The sequence below is a fragment of the Uranotaenia lowii genome, chromosome 2 (assembly GCF_029784155.1).
Source record: "Uranotaenia lowii strain MFRU-FL chromosome 2, ASM2978415v1, whole genome shotgun sequence".
NCBI classification, from domain to species: Eukaryota; Metazoa; Arthropoda; class Insecta; order Diptera; family Culicidae; genus Uranotaenia; species Uranotaenia lowii.
Genome location: NC_073692.1, coordinates 283,824,965 through 283,839,240, shown reverse-complemented (window position 1 = coordinate 283,839,240; position 14,276 = coordinate 283,824,965). Strand labels below are relative to the sequence as shown.

At 36.1% G+C, this 14,276-nt stretch overlaps 1 protein-coding gene across 1 annotated transcript in view; it reads left to right on the top strand.

Annotated features, from left to right (window-relative positions):
- LOC129746785 (phospholipid-transporting ATPase ABCA1-like) overlaps positions 1-11,211 on the top strand; it is a 41,263-nt gene extending 30,052 nt beyond the window's left edge. The window contains exons 6-7 of the mRNA XM_055740665.1: positions 9,931-10,656; positions 10,726-11,211. Of these exons, the coding sequence (XP_055596640.1) occupies positions 9,931-10,656; positions 10,726-10,903 (904 nt within the window). The 3' untranslated portion in view covers positions 10,904-11,211. The remainder of the gene's footprint in view (positions 1-9,930; positions 10,657-10,725) is intronic.
- Positions 11,212-14,276: the final 3,065 nt, after the last annotated feature.

The window sequence follows — 14,276 nt, the reverse complement described above, 5'->3', positions numbered from 1 at the left end:
AAGCTTACTATTCGGTATTCGGCCGTTCGCCGAATACCACTATTCGGTACAACTCTAGTCTCTAATCGGTGTCCCATCAAACATGACTTTCCTTCTTGATGCGCCGGAACTGCTCAAACCGAACCACTTTCCATTCAATTCAAATCAATCTACGTGAATTGCAATCAACTCCTGTCTTTTTTCTAATCTTCTTTTATCCACTTATGATTTTCAAAACTAGAAATGTTCTTACTTAAAGAACATGACATTCAACGGCTTTTAAAATTAAATAGGTAACACTTTCATGAAGTTTCATTGACTTAAACTGGGAAAACCTAAATTTAGCTTCAATTTATATGCAATGCTTCAACACAGAAAATATAATGTCATTCAAAAATAATGTTTTTTTTTTTCACAAAATTAGCAGCATTTTCTCAAAGTTTGTATAAGACAATATTTAAAAAATTTTTTTGGGTCTTAGCATTTAAGGTTGCCAGAATATTTTCCAGACATATCCGGACAAGGCAAATCCGGGCCATCTTAAAACCTGGCATCCGCGCATCTGATTTCAAAATTTTCCATCCAAATTCCGGGCAATATCCGGACAATTTTTGTCAAAGCCACGGAATTATTCAATAAAATTAAAAAGAATACACTTGAAAATATATGTTTTCATCAAAACACATCCAGATTTGAAATCGTATTTTAGGCTGCCGAAAAACTGTTCATTATTTAGATTGAACTTGCTAAAAAATAACCGTTTTATAATAACTCAATTTAAGTTTCTTGCTCAACTTTGAAAATAAAATGAATAAAACTGGACAAAATCCAGGCTTTCACCACGACATCCGGGCAACCGGGCCGGAACGAACTTTTACTTAATTTTTTGTCAAATATCCGGGTAAGTTCTGGTAAAACCGGGTAGCAAGCTCGCAAGCTTATCTCAGCATCACTTTAACAACCTTGTTCATTAAGCGTTCTTTGAGCACATTCTAGCGATGTTAAAATTTTCGATTGAAGAAAATATTCTTTAAGTTGGTTCCAAAATGATGATGGCTCCGGATGTTTCTCCGCAATGTCCCTTGAATGTCAAACTTAAGGAATAGGAATACCGAGCGAAAAAAAATATTATCAAACAAACGAAAAATGAATTGACGAGTAAAATAAATAAATTTGTTAGATGATCAAAAATCGGCTACTTAGCAATATAAAAACTTTCTTCAAATTTCGGATTTAAAATTACTCTGAACCAAGGTTTACGAATAAAATTCTGTGTTGATTGACTTTCTTTGATTTTATCCAAAATTTCTGTCACGCTATTTCTTTAAATTTGATTGAAAATATCGGGGTCTTTTTTGCATTTTAATTGTGCAAAATCAATTAACCTTACCTATAATTTTTTTCCAATCAAAACTTAAAAATTCGAATTTTATATTGACCCTAGCTCACCCGGTGTGCTTTGCTACACCTTCCAAAAATTATTGAAATTTGTGGTCCCTAGTTATTTAACTTTTCATGCACAAAATTCTAAATTCAATTCCCATATTATTAAAATGTTTTTTCAAAATAAGGCCGGAACAAATTTCAAATCCTTCTTTTGTCACTCGGAGTTGGGACATCGCGAGGGGGGGAAAAATAAAAAATAATGCGAAATACAAATAAATTGGAATAAATTGCACGGAAGCTTGTATGCAACAAAATTTCATATTATATTGTTGCAAAAACCTATAAATCAAGTAATTTTTTATCGAATAATTCAATGAAATCAAGAAAACAAAAGGTGAAATAACTCCCATCTTCTTAAATTTAATTTTTAGTTTTGTAGACTTTCAGATATTGGAATTTTTTATAGGAATTTACATAAATTACTTCAAACTTCGGGTTTTTGGAAATTTCGAAGGGAGGGGGGGGGGTGACAAAAGAAGAAATTGATATTTGTTCCAGCCTAAAATTGCACGTTTTTTATTTTGAAATCTTAATTTTTTTTTTAATCCGTGTTTTAATCCTTTTTATGAATCTGGATTTCTTTGCTTCATAAGTTTATAGCTTATGCCAAATTTTTTTTGTATATGGAATCTTCGCTGGCCCTTTATTTGTAGAGAGGGTCTCAAACTATCCTGGAAAAATCTCCTGTAACAAAATAAAATCACGGAGCACTCACTTTAAATACCTATTCGTTTTCGAATTATTATTCAAATTGTGAGAGTGACCCCCTCCATCATTCCTTTAACCACAATGGAAGAAATGGGGTCTCATAACATCAGAAAAACACTTCTTGTATACAAATACGATTCCATATCATATATGGCGTCATTCTCGATAAGCTCTCGAGCTATTCAAAAAATGGGTGACCCTTTGGTTCTATAGCTTGATTAGTTCTAAAGTTATGTAAAAACTGTAAGGTAGGCCCCCTCCCTCCGTCCTCTCTCCTCACTGGAAGGAGGGAGGGGTACCAAATATTCTTAGAAACATTCCTCGTACCCAAGTACCCTCCCATGCCAAGCAGGCTTGCCATTTCTCTTACGAGAATCACCCACGTGCTCGGTTTTCGATTCTCGGTAGAGATTCTCTGAAACGCACCGCAGAGATTTTTAGCCGAACCTCTGTAGAAAATCTGTAAATCGACACGACAGAGCTAACGCACACTACAGTGAAAAAATGTTTTCACCACGGAGAGCGACAGCGACGGCAGCTGGCTTGGCTTGATGCGTTTACCAACACATACGAAGCTGAACCACTCGCCCGAAACATTCATCGTTGTTGATGCTATTATTATGCACACCGTCGTGTTTGTTTTTGTCTTTGCTTTTTGGTGGCTTCAACTAGTCGGTTCTGTGTTTTCACCGGGGTGCTCTACAGTGACAAATCCTCGCACGCCGGAACTATTGAACTAAGGTGTGTGTGGCTCAGAGTGCCTCCAGTAGGGTGGGTGCATACTGAGGAAAAGTAGGCAAGGGGTACCAAAAGTTTCTCATTGGTGGGGGGTGGAGACGGTGCGCTTTTTGACAGCGAATTGTTCGCCTACCATGCCTACGATTACGATTGCCTGTCACAAGATGGACGATTCCGTGCATTGGTAGGGGAAAGTCGGGCAAAACGGACACAGCGGGTAAAACGGACACTTTCAATATTTCGATAATAACAATGTTTGGCACAAATCTAATGATGGGAATAATTTTGCCTAAGTGTATCAACACTTTCGAGAACTTTTGCTTATTTATAGCAAGCAAGCTCCCATCATAGTACACAAAACATACAAAAACTTTGAGGATCCATTATTTGATGTAATTTTCTCTCCTCATTAAATAGTTCATAATTCGCAAAATTTTCGAAAATTTCAACCGTTTTCAAAGGTAGAGTGTTTATTAGGCTTCTTTCTAACCATCTGGAGGAAAATCAGAATTTTCGTCAAAGGGCTTGATCAGCAAATGTTTTGAAAAAAAAAGTTGCTAAGGCGGGTAAGACGGACACCTCAAGGTCGGGTAAAACGGACACATAAGTTTCTCCAGGTATTTTAAAGTTTTCATCTGTTTGATCCTCCATATGCCTTCAAAAGACCTTGGCAAGAGTAATTGTCGGTCGAAAAGCACTCACCATCTCAAACAGGCCATGAAAACTGTAAAAATAGGATCTCTGGTGAAGAAAGCGCATATAAAATACGGAATTCCAAAACCACACTGTTTCGCTTCTGGACTCCGACCAGCTGGTTCCATTTTGGTTTGAAAACGTTTTCAAATACTTAACTCACAAAAATATCTACTTTTACAGCCATTTTTGCGGCAAAATGTGCCCTTTCTGAGCAGTGTCCGTTTTACCCGACCATTTTTGAAAAGTGTGATTTGCAAGCATGTTGTAAATTGCTATAAAAAAAGGTCTTGATGAAGATAATTTATATACTCCAATGGTTAATACGATAGCAAACAACCTAAACTGCCCATCTGCAAGAAAACTGCGATGAAAAAAGCAATATCTGATTTTCTATTGCGATTCTACCTTAGGGTGTCCGTCTTACCCGACTTTCCTAAGAACACACCTAGCTTTACCCGCCTTGGTGTGGCTTTCGAAACCGGGGTGCGAATAATGTGTGGAGAGGATCGAAAAATCTCACCCGGGTGATTTGCAACTATCGCACGGGAGTGTTTTTTTCTCCGTTCTCCGTTTTTCTCGGTAGAGAATGGCATCTCTGATGCCAAGTTTGGTTTGATTTGCTTCATCAGTTCTCGAGTTATGAAGCCTTATTACTTTTATATGAAAGACCCCGTCCCCCCTTCCTATTAGAGGGAGGGGTCTCAAACCATAATAGGAACCTTCCCCGGCCTCCAATACCCCCACCTGCCAAGTTTTACGTAAATCGGTTCAGTAGTTTTCGAGTCTGTAGGGAACAGACAGACAGACAGAAATTCATTTTTATATATGTACAACCGCTGCAAAAACTGACTTTTTACTCCCATGTGTTTTTTCGATTCCATTTTGCTCTCCAATCATCTCTGTTAAATATAAAATGATTTGGTTCATCCCTGAATTAGCGCAACGGGTTTTAAATTTGTATGGAAATTAGTATGGGTAAAGTTTTTTTTTCAGATTAAAATCGCTAGGGAAGCGATTTTGGGTTTTATGCAAAAAATAACTTCTTCAATGGGTTACTGTATTCTTAAACTTCAATTTTTACTAAGGTTACTTTCAGCTAGATGCCACCAAAAAAAAGTTAAAGCAATCTGTAAAAAAAAAATCATTCATAGTAGATCAACAGTCAAAGCTGTCAGCAGCACTGGAAACCTGAACTTGCATGCAATATTTCTAGATGAATTCTTGAATACAAGCTAATGCGTGGCATACACAAAGGCGTTTTTAATCGGGTAACGCAGATAGAAAAAAACTGTAGCACTATGTAGAAAGTAAGATACAAACTTTTTGAGATTATTGGAGATACACGGTAATAGATGTGGTGAAACGATCCCGAAATTCACAACCAAGTTGAAAAATAAGATTAAGTTACGCATGTGTGTTACCATCCGGCGGTAAACTGGAAATATTGAGGAACTCCCCTGAACAATGCCTCAGGGTCGGCTTAAGCTCGAACGATAAGGCTAGCCAAGAAAACACTTTGCTCACGCATAAACCTCCCACGTTTATTACTTGCTGGTTGTGTACACTGGTTGAACCCACCACTTAGCTATCTCCTACCTCTTGTTCTGCTGCACCTTTGGGGGAAACCTTCCGTCGTTCTGATGACCAGCCGTGGGCACGATGGTTGTTGGATAGCGACGACACCCACACCGGATTAGGACGGAGAGGAATCTCGATGCTTCGATTCAGCACAAAGTTGCAGTAGTTGCGCAAAAGGTGGGCGATAGGCTAGGCGAACCTTCAATACGGTTGGCTGACGTACCAATGACGACGACGATTATGACTCGGCGATGGTGATGACCTTGGAACTTCTCCCTGCGTCGGTTGCAGTTTACAGGCTCGTTGCAGTGGCAACCGAGCAACTTCGCTGGTTGGATTGGTTGACCCACTCGCAATGGCGGTCTCGTGCTTTGGCTACACACTCTGGCGGACTACCGAAGGTGGACAATGGTTTGGTAAGTCCAAGACGATTGATGAACCGGAGTGTCTGCGTGTAGGTTCCAACCACACCCTTGGGTACGCTGTAGCGTGGTGGCCGTCCAAATGCGAGTGAGAATAGGTAAACTAAAGGGGCCCTGGAATTCAGGATAGGGGGGGTTTTAACTCACGGCGATACTTGAAGTTCAATGTTGCTACGGGGAGTGGGATGAAGTTTACCTGGAAATCCCTGGGAATCTTTGGCACTTCCGGATTTCACAAACTTCACCACTGGGCACAGATTTTGTATTGCGGCGCGCTTTTTTGTGCTGTCGCCTTAGGCTTTCAGTGATGAAATGGCCGATCACTGACCCCGTAGCTGCCCTGTTCTTTCGCCTCCCCATCCTGTGCCACATTTCGCCTCGCCTCACAACTTCGCTTCGCCTCGCCTTCCATCTTCGCCTCGCCTCGCCTTACATTTTCGCCTCTTCTCTTCGCCCACCCTTCTCGCTCTCGTTAAACGCTGCCATCTGGTGGTGGGGATGTCGTACTCGGCCCTCGAGGTTGACGCGTAGAGGTTTTGGGTTGGGTGAACGTAGGGTGATTTTTCGCTACGCAACGCACTTTCTCGGCACATTTAAACTTCCGCGGACAAAATATCAACGATATTGACAGAGAACCTACCCGTTGGTACATGTGGTATACCTTTGCATACCGCGAGCGGTCAAATGACGGCAAACACTTTCCCCTAAAACTCTCTTGTTTCTCGACCGATTTCTACAAAGTTTATAGTTTTGGAAAACTCGTAATGTGACTCAAATACGATTTTCAAACAAAATTTAGCTACAATTATTTTTCTCAAAGTTATTCAAAATCAAAGAAAAAAAATTCGAAAAACAGGCTTCGGAAAAAGGCTATAAATCAGTTATTAAGTACTCGGAAAGAATTTCACTTAGTGCCTGAGAACGCTGCGCTCCAGTGCAAAGCCAAATCTAGGTGCTAGAGTTCTCAGAAAAGGCAGATTGATAAAAAGCAAAAAAAAAGAAACAGCTACCTTTGAAAAGTCGTCAAAAATTCTGTGTTTAAGAAATCTAAAGATGCCAAAATGTCAATTACGTCAAATTTCCAGTTCACTTTACAAGACTTTCTACTGTAACGAGAACAGCTTTGGTGGTTGATTTAATAAAAATTACGATTTTTACACCACTTTTTTACATTTTTATTGGCCATGATCTTAAGAAATTTTCAAAAAATATTTCCATATGTGTAACATATAGCTTCTAACTTCAGCGTTGTCAGACACTAAGTGAATTTTTTTTTTTCGAGTAGTTAATAACTGATCAACTTTGAATAACCGTATTTGAGTCACATTACGAGCTTTCCAAAACTATAAACTTTGTAGAAATCGGTAAAGAAACAAGAGAGTTTTAGCGGAAAAAATATGACTACTCGCGGTATGAATAGGTATATAAAAAATGTCGGTATGTTTAGTGTTAAATTTGCAATTGATCATCTGAACTTCATTTTTGGGTAAATTTAACACAATACACACAGTATTTGTGAATTAATGATAGAAAACACGATAAATAACGCATTTTTTTTTAGAAAAAATCAACTTTAGTTATGGTTTTGGACCTGATTTTAACATTTGAAAAAAAAAATCATTTCCTGTGGATTCTGTGAATCAGTGAAAACAAATGATTCAAGAGGTTTTTTACCGAAATCGATTGAAAATTATATAAGTTATGATTTTTTTCAGTGTAATAATGGTGCTTTTTCTCTAAATAATACCACCATAGTGTAAAGTAAAGTTACTAAACTAGTTTATGAAGAATTCAACATTATAAATCTTCACATGTTAAACGGACTGACTTTGGACTAATTTCTGACCGATTTCGGGCCGATTCGGGACCGTTTCTTCGATCTGGGAAGGAATAATTTGCATGCAAGTTTTCAGCCAGCGATGCCATGAGTGAAGTAAACTCGTCTGAGTTTTTAATAAATATTTTCTAAATTCCAAATATCTTTGTTGTGTTACAACTAAGCATCATAGTACCTTCACATCATTTGTAGAGATCAATTCGAGGAATAGTATTCAGCCTCTTCTTTATTTTTCCGAAGTTTCTGTAAATCTGTAGCAATTTTTGAATAAAAAAAAATGATTCCCCATGTAATTCTCCATACAAAATTAAAACTCGTTGCGCTAAATCAGGACTCAATGTATCGCTTCCAAACTTTACGGAGATTTTTGTGTGTGAAAATCCCGTCAAAAAATGGTATGGGAGTTGTGATAACTTATAAATTTCAGATTTCCTATACAAAGCCTGCAGCGGTCTGTATGTATATAGATCAAAAACTTAAATTAATAGAAAATTTAAAAAATCTCTTGAATCTGTGAATATTCACCAAATGCTGTTTTCTGTGATGAAAATTTGCAGAAAATTCGGTGAAATCACAGATTTTTCTATGCTTTCGGCAACCTTGCTTTGAACTACAACACTTTCGACTTAAGTGTTCGCAGTATACTAATATGGAAGCTTACTTGAGAACTGAATTTTTTAAACAAATTTCATTTATCCATATTTGAACTAATCAACTTATTTAGCACAAGGAACATATAAATATGTGATGGTCATAAAAATTAGGTTTTTAAGAATTTCTTAAATGTCCCGCTTTTTTCGGCCAAGTCCCGCTTTTTTTCGTGAAATATCCCGCTTTTTTATGAAAGTATCTGGTAAGCCTAATATAACCAGATGATGTATTACAAGATCCTTTTCAAGACGGGGTTTCTCTGATTTTCAAATTATCAACAATAACTGAAAGGATGTCAGATGACTTGTCACTTCTAGGGCGTTCATCATCAAAGAGAATGGGGTCCTTTGAAATCTGGGACAAAACACGTGGAAACAGATGCCAAGCACTTTGAAATTGCTTATTTAATATCTTATTAAATGAAAGTCATGATAACAATGATTTTCAACCTTAAGCATATCATACACAAAACAAAAACAGTTATAAACAGTTATAAACATTAAAAAACGGGTAAATTGTTAATTAGCGTCGACCATTCATGTATTTTTCGTCGACCTTTCAGGATCATAACTCTTGTCGGAATGGGACTTTGGGATTAAATGATTGTTATGATTAAAGCTTCGTGAAAAACTGTAATAAAAAGAAATCGGCTGATGGACACTTGAGAAATTTCTGCAAAATTTTGTTTTCAAGTCCCTCCAAACCAAATTTCTCATATGCACTTCCATACAATCCCCCATTCCCCCAAATTTAGCAGGGGACTTTGTCCTAGGCCTTAGATCAATTTTAGCTTGCAACTTATAAGATTTTCATAAGTCGTCTGATTTGGGCACTCTAGTGTCCATTCCATTAACTAACTTTTTGATAGATCGAAGGCTTTATAATTATCATTTTGTTTTCCTTTTTTTGACAATTGAATATGAAAAAGATTCAGAATCACATTTCAACGCTTTTACGAATAAGTTTTTTCGTAGTTTTTGTTTTTTAAATAATATTTACGTGATCGCACAAATAAATTTCGAATAAAATTAATGTGCGCAGTGTTGCAAACCTTATCTGCTTATATGGACTTTTTTTCTGACTCAATGCATCTAATTTTTTGGGAATGAATGGATCTATTTCATCACCAAATCACATTATTTGTTTAGTTTCTAAGCATTTTTAGTAAATTAAGCATTAATTATAAGATTATACTTTGATTTATTTCATGTAGCTAACCATAAAATTTAGCGACGCTTTAAAATAAATTGAAATCCAAATTTTAAAAAATCAAAAACAGCGATTTGTTGATTGTAATGAATGGATACTTTTCTGAAATTTTCATAAAGTTTGATCGGATAGAAGAGCTGAAAAAAAATTCTGTAAAAAAAATCAGAAAAGTGGAAAACGTGGCGCGTTCTATTTAACGTCACGATTTCTTCTGCTTATATTTAGATAACTATTCGTTCAATAAAAATACTTTGATTTCAAATTGTATCGATCTAAATTCTGAATTTAGAAATGTTATTTTTTTTTAATGTGCGCTAAGAACGATAAATTTACATGAAATATACCAAAAAATGTTTTGGAAACGTTGTGACATCACACTAGAATAGGTTCATATGAATGCATTCATTCAAAAGCATTCATACATGAACCTGAATATTCGCTCTAACAGGAATCATCGACTGCCTTTGGGATGAATTTAAACTGCATGGGCACGCGACTAAGAAAAATAAATGAACATTAATTCAGGACAAATTTCAGCAACTAGAATAAACATTTAAATATTATCAGTTTTGAGGATGCAAATGGCTAGAACAACTGAATGCTAACGTTGCAAACTTTCCGTTTTTTTTTTTAAATTTTTCAAACATTTCCTTGCCTTATCCACAGCTTCGAATGCTTCGGTCTGCTCGGGGCCAACGGAGCCGGTAAGACGACAACTTTCAAAATGCTTTCTGGCGACGAGACCATCTCGTTTGGCAACGCATGGATCAAAGGCCACAGCCTGAAGACCAACCTGAAAAAAGTTCACAAACATATCGGATACTGTCCCCAGTTTGATGCACTGATAGAGGATCTGACCGGTCGGGAAACGTTAAAGTTGTTCTCGTTGCTGCGCGGCGTTCCAAGTTCCACGATAGCTCCGATTACGCTGTTTCTGGCCAAAGAGTTCGGTTTCGTGAAGCATCTTGATAAACAGGTGAAAGCCTACAGTGGCGGCAATAAGCGAAAGTTGAGTACGGCCCTGGCCCTTTTGGGAAATCCATCGGTGGTTTATCTGGACGAGCCCACCTCGGGAATGGACCCGGGAGCAAAGCGGAATCTGTGGAACGGAGTCTGTCGGGTGAGGGACAGTGGCAAGACAATCGTACTTACTTCCCACAGCATGGAAGAATGTGAGGCTCTCTGCACGAGGCTGGCAATCATGGTGAATGGCGAGTTCAAGTGCATTGGGTCGACTCAGCATCTGAAGAACAAGTTTTCCCAGGGTTTCGTACTCATCATCAAGGCCAAGAAAGAAGAAACGAACGAAAAATCACGAGAGGCTACCGAAACATCTGATTTGCAGAAAATCAAGGACTTTATCACCATCCAGTTCCCGAACTCACAGTTGAAGTAATAGCTTATTTAAATTATTTTCATTAATTCATAATTAAAATTTTCCCCCCCTTTCTCCACTAACAGGGAAGAATATCAGGATTTGCTGACGTACTACATCAAATCGCAGCATCTGAAGTGGTCCCAAATTTTCGGAATCATGGAAAATTGCAAGAAAACGTTGAACGTAGAGGACTATTCCATAGGACAAACAAGCCTGGAGCAAGTGTTCCTTTCATTCACTAAATTTCAGCGAGACATATAAACTGGTGAAATCGAAACGAATATGTAGGTACGAGTTATATAGAATTATAATTTATGTATAGTTTAAGTTTAAATTATGTTATCGTGATTAACTGCTCACTATATTAGTTATTGTTCGACTCAAATAACGTTAGGTATTTGAAAGAAAAACATGTAATTAACCAATTTAACCATTCGATATACGCCAATGTGCCAACGACGTGTTAAACTTTAGTCCAATAGTCTGTATGAATATGGTCCATCAATCTTTGAGCAGTTTCAAATTGTGAGAATATTAAACAAGAGCGAGATAGTAAACAAAGTCTCGAGTCCAATAAATCGATAATGTCATTACATAATGGTTTAATTATTTTGACAATTCACAATGCAAAAATTTCTTTGTTTAATAAAGCTTTTAATTGCGTGTTATATTAAAATACTTGAATAAATTTATCCGTTCAATCCTTCATTCTTGCCTTATACATTTAATACATAAGTTTTCGGTGACCAGCACAAATAAAAATCCTCCTCGCTTTTAAATCCTAAAATGCCGATATCTTTAGTTTCTCAAAACCATTCAGAATTTCAATAAGTTCGATGGATAGCTGATAATTTCAATATTATTTTACCATTAAAATTTTATTTTTTAACTTGCTGATCCCGTACAAACTTCGTTTCGTTAGCAACTATAAAAATGCAATAAAATAAGATGATGTTTTTCAAACATAATAAAATCTCGTTATGTCTAACACTGAATAAAAAATATCTTTGCAAAACAAATATTCTTACTAAAAAGTTGAAAATCAACCCCCCATAAACAACAAAACTGTTTTTTTTTTTAATTAAAACTCGTTCTTCAATTCGCACGTTTACCCATTTCTGTAACACAAAAATGTCGCAAAAAGGGAGGTTGGCCCTTTTTTTATTGCATAATTTATTTATTTATTTCGTCAAACTTCGTAGACTACAATACTTAAAATGATGTACCGAATATACGGTCGGCCGAAAACCGCCAAAAACCGTTAAGCCGAATATTCGGCTTACCGAATAGTTGAGCCGAATAGGCCGAATACTTATTTTTTAAATTTTATACACTAACAGACTTGTCAAATTTTTCAACTGATTTTGGATAATTTCTAAGATTTCTAAGTAATGTTGCTAAATCTACAAAATAATCAAAAACTTATGGTTTCAGCAAATGATCTTAGGCGTATCCGTATATATTACACTGTTGATAGCTTTATACTTTTGATTATCGTTTACTAGCTGATTCACCCGGCCTTGCTCGGGTTCACATAAAATATAAAACAAAATTAGAGTGTCCATTTCCCGGCCATTTTCCCTATCCCGGGAATCGGGAAATCTGGTGGCCCGTTTCCCGGGAATTCCCGGGATCCCGGGAAATATTAAAAACATGTAAAATATATGCACTTCGACTCAAATATATAGGGGAGAATGAGGATACTTGATCCCTGGGGATACTTGATTCCTTAGGTATATCTCGAAACTGGAATGTCTTACAGAGATCAAATGTTCTAGAAAAATGTGCCAAAATGAGCAAAATAACAATGCTTGTAGTTTAAAAAATTTCAACAAAATAATTGTTTGAGTAATTGAACTTTGTTTGAAAAATTTCACAAAATGTAACTTGAAGGTTTTTTTTTCATCACTTTAAATTGTTCCTTACATGGGAAAATTATGAAAAAAATATTTGTTCCAATGTATCAATCGTTCGAGCGTATAATGAACTTCATAATGCCATATTTTCAAAGCAATGGAAAACTCTCAACTTTTTTCAGAAAAAGTTTTCTAAAATGTTGATTATGGGTACAATTGATCCCCTAGAGTTGGGTACAATTGATCCCCCTTCCAAACGGCATATTCTTCTTCTGAATTGATGGTTATGATTGCTGATTACGAAATTACTAATATTTATCCAAAAACTAATATTTATCAAACAATTGTCTGAAGAAAAGAGCACAAATAATTAATTTTCTCTTAATTATAAAAAATAGCGCCTTTAAGTATGCAATGATATTAGCGTTGAGACAAAGTTATAGAATTTTCTTCTTATGTCTGCTATAAATTGTGAAATGAGAACAAACATGACCAAAATAGTCAATTAACATTCTATCTTGGGGTTTTGTTTGATTTTTATACAAGGATTAGGGCTTCCTGAATAAAAGATCAAGTCTCCTTCAATAGGGGATCAAATCTCCCCTAACTTCAGAAAAATCGCAATTTTTTTACTCCCACGAAAATTCTTCTAGTTCATCAACTGGTTCAAGTATCGTTCTAAATTTTGGAGCATAGAAACTTGAAGTTACAAGCTGTTAGAAAATGTCAAAGACGGCGAGTTGCTTAGTTTTTCCAAAAAGATATGGTGAAAATAAGAAAAGGGGATCAAGTATCCCCACTCTCCCCTATAGCTTGTCGAAATTTTCGTGCATACAAGCCCATAATTTGTTCAAAATGTTTTCTTCATAATGTTTTTAACTCATATTAATCAAACAAGTTAAACTGTTTTCAACGATGATATATTAAAAACAGTCTAAAGAACTATAAAATAACCTGAATAAGTCAAATGAAGAATTTATCCATGTAATTAGGGGTTGATTAAAAAATATGTTTTTATTTGTTTGATTATTCCAACCATTTTTGGTTTTTCTAAACACATATTTGCTCTTCATATAAAAACTATTTAGTCTTCATTTTAAGGATTTGAAATTTATCTGGCTTTCAAAGCCAAAGGGAAACAAGTGCACGAATGTTACTTTCGAGAATTAGTCTACCTGCTACGCAATTTTTCATATATTTTTCGAACTTTTGTGGGGTTTCGTTCAATGAATACGGTGTGGAAATACATCTTTTTAAACTTACTTATTCGAACATAAAAAAAAATGTACTAAATGGCTGCATAATCTCTACTGCCACAGAAATCGGCATATTCTCAATCAGTTTTGTTTGACTACATTTTCAAAAAGAACATCTTCCTGGCTTTTCCAGAGAAAGAGTTTCATACATGTCGGAAATTCCCGGGAATGAAACTACGTTTCCCGGGAATCGGGAATTCCCAAATTTTTCAAATTCCCGGGAATTCCCGCCCGGGAAATCCCGGGACGGACACTCTAATCAAAATGAGTCAAATGACTTTTCGAAATTTGGTATTCATCATTATAAGAAACTTGGCCATGTTAACTTTGGTTAGTCATTTTAAGGTTTTGTTTGAGGCTTATGTTTATAGAAATTTTTAAATTATTTCCCTTGAATGGTTGGTTTTTCATTCAATAACAAAAAAACTTTAAACCCATCATTTTTAGGAAGCTTGAATTGATTTATCCTTATATTTTTATCATCAAATGATAGGGATGTTTTTTCCATGTCTTATTTTATGA